The 12,440-nt window shown below is 40.3% G+C and overlaps 1 protein-coding gene across 2 annotated transcripts in view; it reads left to right on the forward strand.

Annotated features, from left to right (window-relative positions):
• LOC133552973 (deleted in malignant brain tumors 1 protein-like) overlaps window positions 1-12,440 on the forward strand; it is a 41,389-nt gene that overhangs the window by 12,051 nt on the left and 16,898 nt on the right. For both annotated transcript variants that reach the window (XM_061900649.1, XM_061900647.1), the window contains exons 4-9: window positions 4,457-4,750; window positions 4,828-5,142; window positions 5,218-5,502; window positions 10,889-11,203; window positions 11,309-11,611; window positions 11,682-11,990. In XM_061900649.1, the coding sequence (XP_061756633.1) occupies window positions 4,457-4,750; window positions 4,828-5,142; window positions 5,218-5,502; window positions 10,889-11,203; window positions 11,309-11,611; window positions 11,682-11,990 (1,821 nt within the window). The remainder of the gene's footprint in view (window positions 1-4,456; window positions 4,751-4,827; window positions 5,143-5,217; window positions 5,503-10,888; window positions 11,204-11,308; window positions 11,612-11,681; window positions 11,991-12,440) is intronic.

Genomic DNA, 12,440 nt, shown 5'->3' on the forward strand with positions numbered 1-12,440 from the left:
ATGGATCTCTATTACAATCCCCAAAGAGGGCACTTTAAGTTGATGATTACTTCTATGTGTAGAAATCTTTATTTATAATTGAATCACTTGCTTTTTTTCAACAAGTTTTTAGTTATTGTTAATCTTTTTTTCCAAATAGTTCAAGAAAGACCACTAAAAATGAGCAATATTTTGCACTGTTATACAATTTAATAAATCAGAAACTGATGACATAGTGCTGTATTTTACTTTTTTATCTATTTTTTTAACCAAAAATGCTTTGCTCTGATTAGGGGGTACTTGAATTTAAAAAAGTTTCACAGGGGGTACATCACTGAAAAAAGGTTGAGAACCACTGGCCTAGTGGTTAGAGCAGGGGTTGGGAACCTTTTTGGCCGAGAGAGCCATGAAAGCCAAATATTTTAAAATGTATTTCAGTGAGAGCCATATAATATTTTTTAACACTGAATACAATTAAATGTGTGCACTTTTAAGTAAGACCAACATTTTTAGAGAATAATAAGTCTCTCTTATTCTTTTTAATAACGTTGTTATTGGGGCGGTACATCTCGGATGGTAGAGTGGCCGTGCCAGCAACTTGAGGATTCCAGGTTCAATCCCCACTTCCGCCATCCTAGTCACTGCCGTTGTGTCCTTGGGCAAGACACTTTACCCACCTGCTCCCAGTGCCACCCACACTGGTTTAAATGTAACTTAGATATTGGGTTTCACAATGTAAATCGCTTTGAGTCCCCAGAGAAAAAGCGCTATATAAATATAATTCACTTCACAATATAATTCACTTATTCTAAAGCTAACCAATAATAAATATAATACTTCTCACCATTAATGCGACTTCTTGAACAGGTGCGATAGAAAATGGATGGTTGGATTAAAATGCATGAGAATGTCTTATCTTTTGAACGTTATTTTTAACACTGTGATTATCAGCGGAATTATTCATTACTTATTATGTTAAGCAATGCCAGCTAAGATTTATCTGAGAGCCAGATGCGGTCATCAAAAGAGCCACATCTGGCTCTAGAGCCATAGGTTCCCTACCCCTGGGTTAGAGCGTTCGCCCTGAGATCGGTAGGTCGTGAGTCATACCAAAGACTATAAAAATGGGACCCATTGCCTCCATGCTTGGCACTCAGCATCAAGGTTTGGAATTGGGGGTTAAATCACCAAAAATTATTCCCGGGCGCGGCCACCGCTGCTGCTCACTGCTCCCCTCACCTCCCAGAGAGTGAGGGGAGGATAATATCACCAAACCTAGTGTGTGTGATTAAATGAATAATCGACAGGTTGTTGCCACAATGTTGTTCTTCTGCATAATAAAAACAATTACTGATGTGGGAGAAAAAAATGTTATCTGGATATGTATTGTTCTCCAATTCCTGACTTTTATGATCACATGTTGCAGACGGTTTTCAGTTCCATCTTTTCCTGTTCAGCAGTCTTTTGTGTTACTTGAGTGTAGATGTTTGTTTTCCGTCAGACTGCATTACCATTGTTATTGTTGTTGAAGCGGTGTCAACTTTAATCTTTATACAGATCCTTGATGTCTTTGATAACAAGTACCCTTCCGCTTGATGTACATTTTGCAGTTAGCGCTCCAAGTTCCCTGAATTTTCCACTCTTTCCACAAGTTGCACTGTCACAAAAAAACTGAAAAACATAATTACAGGCAGTGTAAGTCCTTTCCAGATGGTTAGGAATTAATAGGGTTAGTGCAGTGGTTCTCAAACTTTTTTTGTCATCCCCCACTTTGGACAAGGGGGAGTTTTCAAGCCCCACCTGCCCCCATCGCCCCAACAGAACGCTAATGCCAAGCTTAACATTTTCAAATTTATTGAACATCAAGTAACATCAAGTTGTATACATTCAAACTCAATAACATAAAATAACATCAAGTTCAATAATAAATAAAATAACTTGCATCAAGTTCAATAATAAATAAAATAACTTGCATCAAGTTCAATAATAAATAAAACAAAAGTGTTATAATTTGCATCAAGTTCAATAATAAATCAAATAAAAGTGTTATAACTGATGGGTGCTGGTTAGCGCCTTGCATGGCAGCTCCCTCCATCAGTGTGTGAATGGGTAAATGAGGAAGTAGTGTCAAAGCGTACCTTGAAGGTAGAAAAGCGCTATACAAGTACAACCCATCCATCCATCCATCCATTTCTACCGCTTATTCCCTTTTGGGGTCGCGAGGGGCGCTGGCGCCTATCTCAGCTACAATCGGGCGGAAGGCGGGGTACACCCTGGACAAGTCGCCACCTCATCGCAGGGCCAACAAAGATAGCCAACACAGATAGACAGACAACATTTATTATTTATCATTTAACTTGCATCAAGTTCAATAATAAATCAAATAACTTGCATCAAGTTCAATAATAAATCAAATACCTTGCATCAAGTTCAAACATATATATATTAAAAGTGCCACTTTTTCGTGTTTTGATAAAATTTACTGCGCTCACAACATCTGTTAAAACCTCATTGAGTTTGGGGCTGAGCTGCCTTGACGCGAGTGCTTCCTGGTGAATGACACAATGTGTCCAATGCGCATTTGGCGCAACCCTCTTTATTGGAGCCTGCAGCCCGTTTCTTGACCCTGCCATGGTTTGTACTCCATCAGAACAATAGCCCACACAGTTTTCCCATTTAAAGTCGTGTTATTTGAGTAATGGGTTGTCCAGTAATACTGAGAGAAAAAAGTCTTCAGCACAATTCAGTTGTAATATTGAGAGAAATCACAATTTAAATTTGTGATAACGTGGTTATATAACAACAGTAAAATATAGTCATAATTTAATAATCCATTATCTTGAACAGCTCATCAGCAGTGGCTCTATTTTTTATGTATTTGCAGAACAGCAAGTCCTCGCACAGTGACTCGCCGTTCACAAAGCGGACGTATGCAATGAACAGGCAGTCTTTATTGCTGTCAGTAGCTTCGTCCACTTGTAAAGCAAAACGATTTTATTTTAATTTGTCAACCAGTTGTTCCTCAAGATCACTTGCAATGTTGCATATACGTCTCGCAACTATGTCGTTTGGCAGTGGGACAGCTTTTAATTTTGCTGCGCTTGTCTCGTCAAGCATGACTGACACCATGTCTATTGCAGCGGGGAGAATCAGCTGCTCAGCTATTGTGTGTGGTTTTTTGCATTTAGCAATTCTGTATGCAACTCTATATGAAGCCAATTTATCCATTTTGTGTTATTGTGGTCCACACATTAGCCTGCTACCCATCCGCGCGAAAGTTTGTTCCGCTTAGCCCCACCCCCATTAGTTACTGTTGCGTGTTTTGCTCCTACCTAGAAATTTAAAGCCTACAGGAAAAATAAGTAATTTACATTCATTTATATAGTGGATTTCACAGACAGAATCACAAAGTGATTTACAGTTTGTATAGAAAATGGGGTTGTAAAAAAAATTTTTTAAGAATATAATAAAATAAAATAAAAAAAATTAAAGTGAAATTTCCTCCCGTTCCTCACCTGTCATGTCTCTATTCCCCACCAGTGGGGCGCGCCCCACACTTTCAGAAACGCCGGGTTAGTGTTTGTCATACTTACCATTATTCTCTGTTTGAGAAAATTCCACATGATCATACCTTTTCTAACATTCCCCATTACAAAGAAATACACGTATTTATGATTTCTGTTGATATCTTATTGAATCAATATCAGTATCGACCAATACTCATAGCTCCAATAGCAATATCATATTAGAAATATTGCTTGGGCCATTCTGGAAATAAATAAATGTGTACCATGACAACAAAGAATGCAGTATAATTTAGCTTACAAAATTATGGTTAAAACAAATAAAAATCATTTAATACAAAAAAAGTGTAATTTTGCAAACAAATAGCCATATTACAAAAGAAAAATTGAAATTGAAGAATAAAGTTTATTTTTACAGGGAAAAAATGGTTTGAAGTATATACATTTTTGTGGGAATTTGATATATTTTTATGTTAATTAATTTAATTCTACAAGACAAGGATGGAATTTTTCACCATAACATTTTAATTCAACAAGAAAACTCAGTTTTTATGGGAAGAAAGATCAATTTCAATTGAATAAATGTGTAATTTTAGGAACTAATGGGTTGTCCAGTAATACTGAGAGAAAAAAAGTCTTCAGCACAATTCAGTTGTAATATTGAGAGAAATCACAATTTAAATTTGTGATAACATGGTTATATAATAACAGTAAAATATAGTCATAATTTAATAAGAAGGGGAAAAAAGCAATGTATGACAAGAATACAAATAGTTCTTTGATAATGAAGATCTGTTTTAGACAAAAAAAACCCTAGTATAAAACATTTAAAACTATTGTGCTTGCAAATTGAAATTTTAATAGAAAAACATTCAAAGTGTATGGAAAATTTGTATTGCAAGAATGATAGCATTTGTTTTGCAATATATAGTCATTTATGGACTGATTTGCAGAAAGCGTGAAAGTTACCCAAGGAAGCAATCGGTGTAACGGCCAAGTGGAAATCTACCTGGATAACCACTGGAGAAAGGTGTGCAGCACGGACTGGGGCCAGGAAGAAGCCGAGGTGGTCTGTCGGGAGATCCGCTGCGGAAAGCCTCTCACTTCTAAAGAAATTCTGGATTTTGGAATAGTGCATGAAGCCTCTGGGATCCAAACCAAATGCTTGGGGAACGAGACCTCCATCGCTCAGTGCTCACATCAACCGCTGCAGAAGGACTGCACCGTCGCCAGTGTGCATTGCTCCAGTGAGTCAGTCGTGTCCTTTGACTTTAGATCAGCATCAATTTAAAGGTGTGCTTTTTCGTGTGTTTTAACCGAACAGACACCCAACCCCTCCGATTGGTCAATGGGACCAACCGGTGCTCCGGCCGAGTGGAGCTCTTCTACGAGGGCCAATGGGGGACGGTGTGCGATGACAACTGGGGGATGCAGGAGGCAGCTGTCACATGTCGTGAGATGAAGTGCGGCGCTCCGCTGGTCGCCACGCAAAACGCCTTATTTGGTGTCGGCAACGATCAGACGTGGCTGGATGACTTGGAGTGTACTGGAAAAGAGGAGTCCCTGGTTCACTGCCCGCACAGAGGATTTGGGCAGCATGACTGCAACCACAATGAGGACGCCGGCGTGATATGTTCAGGTACAGTTGTCTGCACCCCTGCATTTGTAGTAAAACTCTTAACATTTTTCTTTTGCATATTCTTTCTTTTCCCAGAAACACTCAGATTGACCAACGGAACCACGCATTGCTCAGGCCGACTGGAGGTCTTTCACCACGGCAAATGGGGCAAAATGTGCAATCACAACTGGGGTGCGAAAGAGGCCACAATGGTGTGCACGGAACTCAACTGCGGACCTCTCCTCAAAACCACAGAATATTTTGGCGAAAGTGATCTCAGAGCATTCAGGGGGGCCTGTCCAAGAGATGCCACCTCCTTCTCCCAGTGTTCCATCGAGGAAACCTCCGACACGTGCAGAGGGGTGTCATTTTCATGTGCAGGTAACGTAACTTTTTAGACAAGTGTAAAGAAGATGACCACTAACATGCGTACTCATGCTTGATGCTGGGTGACAGCCCACAGTCAGTGAGTATTAGTAATACAGCTTCTTCATGCATTGCGCTTTTTAGCGCTCGAACTGGCATTACAAGTGTAAAAAGAAGTTACCTGGATGGAAACTTAACACCAAATTGCGTACCTGCATTTGTGACGTTTAACATTAAAACTAGAGCTGCACCTATCGATTATTTTAGTTATTTATTAATCATTCGATTAGTTCCTCGATTTATCGGATAAATAGTAAATGGGTTATACTTTATAGCGCTTTTCTACCTTCAAGGTACTCAAAACGCTTTGAAACTATTTCCACATTCACCCATTCACACACTGATGGCGGGAGCTGCCATTCAAGGAGCTAACCACGACCCATCAGGAGCAAAGGCGAAGTGTCTTGCTCAAGGACACAACGGATGTGACTAGGTTGGTAGTAGCTGGGGATCGAATCAGGAACCCTCCGGTTGCTGGCACGGCCACTCTCCCAACCATGCCACGCCGTCCCGTCATAAAACACTTTAAAGCTTCAATCCATATTTTACAGAAAATAGTTTAAAGGGGAGCATTATCACAATTCCTGAAGGGTTAAAACCAATAAAAATCAGTTCCCAGCGGCTTATTTTATTTTTCGAAGTTTTTCTCAAAATTTTACCCATCACGCAATATCCCGAAAAACGGCTTCAAAGTGCCTGATTTTAACCGTCGTTATAGCCACCCGTCTATTGTCCTCTGACGTCACAGCGTGAAGCCACCAGAAACAAACATGGCAGATAGTACAGAAAGGTATAGCATAGTAGCACGGATTCAGACTCGGATTTCAACGGCGCAAGCGATTCAACAGATTACGCATGTATTAACACGGATGGTTGGAGTGTGAAGGCAGATAGCGAAAATGAAATTGAAGAAGAAACTGAAGCTATTGAGTCATATCACGACAGACAGCGGCAACGAGGACGAATTCGCCGATCGCCTTCTAACCAACGATTGCATCTTTTGACCATTGGTGCAACTTGAATCCGTCGATTGGTATGTGTATGTTGGGCATTAAATGTGGGTGGAGGGAAAGGCTGGATGCAAATATAGCTACAAATGAGGCATAATGATGCAATATGTACATACAGCTAGTCTAAATAGCATGTTAGCATCAGATTAGCTTGCAGTCATGCCGTGAGCAAATATGTCTGATTAGCACATAAGTCAATAACATCAACAAAACTCACCTTTGTGATTTAGTTGACTTTATCGTTGGAAATGCATCTGCTTTGAATGTCGCAGGATATCCACACATCTCTGTGCCATCTTTGTCGTAGCATCGCTATCGTTGGTAAAGTGTGCAGAATAAACGAGGGACTTTCGCATCTTTTGACCACTGGTGCAACTTAAATCCGTCGATTGGTATGTGTTTGTTTGGCATTAAATGTGGGTGGAGGGAAAGGCTGGATGAAAATATAGCTACAAATGAGGCATAATGATGCAATATGTACATACAGCTAGCCTAAATAGCATGTTAGCATCGATTTGCATGCCGTGACCATTGATATGTCTGATTTGCACACTCCACGTAAGTCAACTTAAATCAGTCTCTGTTCGTGTTGTTACACCCTCCGACAACACACCGACGAGGCATAATGTCTCCAAGGTATGAAAAACAGTCAAAAAAATGGAAAATTACAGAGCTGAAAATGGAGGATTGCTTCCTGTTGTGACGTCACGGGTGAAAAGTCATTGCTCCGACAGCGAACAATTGAAAGGCGTTTCAATCGCCAAATTCACCCTTTTAGAGTGCGGAAATTGGTCAAAAAAACATACGGCCTTTTTTCTGCAACATCAAGGTATATATTGACGCTTACATAGGTCTGGTGATAATGTTCCCCTTTAAATAAACAAACATTTTTCTGCTTGCCATAACTATCACCGTTTATTTTCTGTAAATGCACATCCTCAACATTGAAATTGCACTTTTAACATGTCTGCATTAATAAACATTTTAGTAAATTGAAAACTATCCGCAGTTCGCCGTCACACAAATCCAAGCATCCACACACCACCGCTCTTCTGTCCGCTCTATTGCAGCGGCGGTGCGGAAACTTTACTCCGGAAACTCAATGCAGTGAAAATGTAATTTATTGTAAATAGTTTTACTCATTGAATTATTATTTGAAGACACAGAATATGAATCAAAGGTTAAATCATGGGTGCCAAACTATTTTTTATTGAGGGCCACATAGCATTTATGGCTGCCCTGAGAGTGCTGCTTGTAGCGGTGAATATACAGTATATGAATATCAACATGTCGCAGCCTTGAAACACAATGTGCATAGGCAACTGAATTATATTAGTATAATTATGTTTTACTAACAGACTGATTGATAACTTTCTTTAAAATCATAAATCAAGGCAACAAACAGATATTTTAAGTGTTTATTTTTGATAATCCCCAAAAAATTCTTGGAACATCTTGTTGCATTTTAGAGTGGTAAAAATATGCGGTTGCATGCAATACATTTTTCTTAATATTAGACTTAGATTAACTTTATTGATCCACAAAAGAAATTATTCCACACTGTAGCTCAGTTTCAAAGGATGGAAAGGATAATGCAGGTAATAAGTCGACTAAAATGTACCATAGTAGCAATATAAAATATAACATATATGTAATATTTACATATATATATATATATATATATATATATATATATATATATATATATATATATATATATAGTATATAATATATACTATAATATTATATTTTGATATTTGATCTTTCAGTGTGGAGTTTGCATGTTCTCCCCGTGAATGCATGGGTTCCCTCCGGGTTCTCCGGCTTCCTCCCACTTCCAAAGACATGCACCTGGGGATAGGTTGATTGGCAACACTAAATCGGCCCTAGTGTGTGAATGTGAGTGTGAATGTTGTCTGTCTATCTGTGTTGGCCCTGTGAGGAGGTGGCGACTTCTCCAGGGTGTACCCCGCCTTCCGCCCGATTGTAGCTGAGATAGGCGGCAGCACCCCCCGCGACCCTAAAAAGGGAATAAGCGGTAGAAAATGGATGGATGGAATATTACAGTATATGTAACAGCTGCAGCAAAAAAAAAGAAAAAAGGGCAGCATAAAATAGATAGTAGATCCAGCAGAAAATATACATTATAAACAAAGAGAGATAGCAAACATAGAAGCGGTCAGGGAATAGACAGTTTTAATAGACAGACATTTTTCTGTCAGAATTTGAACAAATACATCCAGCCAGAAAGTGCTTTATTACAAACCCCCGTTTCCATATGAGTTGGGAAATTGTGTTGGATGTAAATATAAACAGAATACAATGATTTGCAAATCATTTTCAACCCATATTCAATTGAATATGATACAAAGACAACATATTTGATGTTCAAACTGATAAACATTTTTTTTTTTTTGCAAATAATCATTAACTTTAGAATTTGATGCCAGCAACACGTGACAAAGAAGTTGGGAAAGGTGGCAATAAATACTGATAAAGTTGAGAAATTCTCATCAAAGACTTATTTGGAACATCCCACAGGTGTACAGGCTAATTGGGAACAGGTGGGTGCCATGATTGGGTATAAAAGCAGCTTCCATGAAATGCTAAGTAATTCACAAACAAGGATGGGGCGAGGGTCACCACTTTGTAAGCAAATTGTCGAACAGTTTTGGAACAACATTTTTCGACGAGCTATTGCAAGGAATTTAGGGATTTTACCATAAGGTCCGCAAAATCATCAAAAAGTTCAGAGAATCTGGAGAAATCACTGCACGTAAGCGATGATATTACGGACCGTTGATCCCTCAGGCGGTACTGCATCAAAAACAGACATCAGTGTGTAAAGGATATCAAGACATGGGCTCAGGAACACTTCATAAAATCACTGTCAGTAACTACAGTTTGTCGCTACATCTGTAAGTGCAAGTTAAAACTCTGCTATGCAAAGCAAAACCCATTTATCAACAAATCCAAGGAACGCCCCTGGCTTTGCTGGGCCCGAGCTCATCTAAGATGGACTGATGCAAAGTGGAAAAGTGTTCTGTGGTCTGACGAGTCCACATTTCAAATTATATTTGGAAACTGTGGACGTGGTGTCCTTCGGAACAAAGAGGAAAATAACCCTCCGGATTGTTATAGGCGCGCAGTTCAAAAGCCAGCATCTGTGATGGTATGGGGGTATACTAGTGCCCAAGAAATGGGTAACTTACACATCTGTGAAGGCACCATTAATGCTGAATGGTCCATACAAGTTTTGGAGCATCATATGTTGTCATCCAAGCAACGTTATCATGGATGCCCCTGCTTATTTCAGCAAGACAATGCCAAGCCACGTGTTACAACAGCGTTGTTTTGTAGTAAAAGAGTGCGGGTACTTTCCTGGCCCGCCTTTAGTCCAGGCCTGTCCCCCATCGAAAATGTGTGGCGCATTATGAAGCGTAAAATACGACAGAAGAGACCCCGGACTGTTGAACGACTGAACCTCTACATAAAACAAGAATGGGAAATAATTCCACTTTCAAAGCTTCAACTATTAGTTTCTTCAGTTCCCAAATGTTTATTGAGTGTTGGTAAAAGAAAAGGTGATGTAACACAGTGGTGAACATGCCCTTTCCCAACTACTTTGGCACGTGTTGCAGCTATGAAATTCTAAGTTAATTATTATTTGCGAAGAAAAATTAAGTTTATGAGTTTGAACATCAAATATCTTGTCTTTGTAGTGCATTCAAGTGAATATGGGTTGAAAAGGATTTGCAAATCATTGTATTCCGTTTATATTTACATCTAACACAATTTCCCAACTCATATGGAAACGGGGTTTGTATTACCAGCTATAACTGATGTGCATGTACCTGTGATTTAATCAGTTAATTGTTGCAGCCCTAATTAAAACATTGTTACATTTATTTATTCACAATCCCCCTGAGAATCAAGAATGCATGTATTTCTGGGAATTCCAAATTGTAAATAATTGCTAGCAAGAGGCAATGCAGGTAATAAGGATTCATCTATCCCACCTATAAAGTGCTCTTAAAAAATCTGCAAAAACACTCTTTTTACATGCTGTCACCTGCAAAATAATCCAACTATGTTAACAAAATTTAGTAACACAGCGCCTTGCGCAAAGAGAGGTGAGCTAGCTACTCAGCTGCTGCTAAATTGTGAGTTTGGAAAAGTTAATATTAGATTATAAATCTATGCACTGTGTGAAATAAAAATGTTCCGGTAATGCTTAAAACGGGTGAAATACTGTAAGTATTACATGTATAATGAATTTGCCTGATATTAACTGCTGTATAACACAAAAGTCACTTTGTGTGCGTTCTTAGGTAGTCCATCCCTAAAGCTCGTCAACGGCACAGACCGATGCTCTGGCAGGGTAGAGGTCTACCACAACAGCCAGTGGGGGACAGTGTGTGACGATTTCTGGGACATCAAGGACGCGCAGGTGGTGTGCCGTGCCATGGACTGCGGGACAGCCATGATGGCCAAACCCGGCAGCTTCTTCGGCGAAGGCAAAGGAGAGATCTGGCTGGATGACATGGAATGTGTAGGGAACGAGTCATCCCTTGCCCATTGCACGCATTCCACATTTGGAGATAATAACTGCGGTCATAGCGAAGACGCCGGTGTGGTGTGTTCAGGTGAACAGGATTTCCTTGTTGTTGGAGTTCTGCATTAAGACTATTAACACCGTTACAAGTGTAAAAGGAAGATAACTGCTGTATTGTAACTACTTCCTGTCCTAGCCACCATCCGACTGATAAACGGCACCGACCAGTGTTCAGGGCGGGTGGAGGTGTCCCACAGCGAAGCTATTTGGTCGTCTGTCTTTAACGTTAACTGGGGGATGAACGAAGCGGCGGTGGTGTGCAGAGAGATGAACTGCGGCGATCCCGTGAAGACTTCGGCATCATTCGGCAGCAGCGGGGACTCGCGGGGATACAAGGTCAGCTGCGGTGGCAGGGAGCGTTCTCTCACGCAGTGCACACTCACGGATTATGTCCGAAGCAGCCATGATCTCTTCGAGGAGGCCTCTATCGTTTGCTCAGGTAAACTGCTTCTCATTGGTCCTAAAACGCTCAGCATCATGGCTTATGGATATGCGCACCCCTTCCTCAGGGAACGTGAGGTTGGCTGGTGGACACAACCGTTGCATTGGGAGAGTGGAGTTCTACGAAAAAGGCCAGTGGGGAAACGTGTGTGGTGAACTGTGGGACGTCCAGGACGCGCAGGTGGTGTGCAAACAGCTGAACTGCGGCAGAGCTCACCAAATTACCACCATGGCGGAGTACGGCCAGGGTTCGGGACACACCTGGATCGAACAGATCGAGTGCAACGGCATTGAGTCTACGTTGGCCGACTGCCGCCAAACTCCATTCCTGGACAGAAGCTGTAACGCCTCGTCCATCGCTGGCGTTGTCTGTTCAGGTAAGAGGAAATGGATGAAATAACTGTGGAAGGCTAACTCGTGTTTCCTCTTTCCTATCATGACAATAAGTTGTGATTCTCATTTCCTTTTGTCCAAACCCCAAAACCAGTGAATCTGGCACGTTGTGTAAATAGCATATAAAAACGGAATACAATGATTTGCAAATCCTTTTCAACCTATATTCAATTGAATAACAAGATACTTAACGTTCGAACTGGAAATCTTTGTTATTTTTTGCAATATTAGCTCATTTGGAATTTAATGCATGTTACATGTTCCAAAAAAGCTGGCACCAGTGGCCAAAAAGACTAAAAAAGTTGAGGAATGCTCATCAAACACTTATTTGGAACATTTCACTGGTGAACAGGCTAACTGGGAACAGGTGGGTGCCATGATTGGGTATAAAAGCAGCTTCCATGAAATGCTCAGTCATTCACAAACAAAGATGG

This window comes from Nerophis ophidion, linkage group LG05 (genome assembly GCF_033978795.1).
Source record: "Nerophis ophidion isolate RoL-2023_Sa linkage group LG05, RoL_Noph_v1.0, whole genome shotgun sequence".
In the NCBI taxonomy this organism is placed as follows: domain Eukaryota; kingdom Metazoa; phylum Chordata; class Actinopteri; order Syngnathiformes; family Syngnathidae; genus Nerophis; species Nerophis ophidion.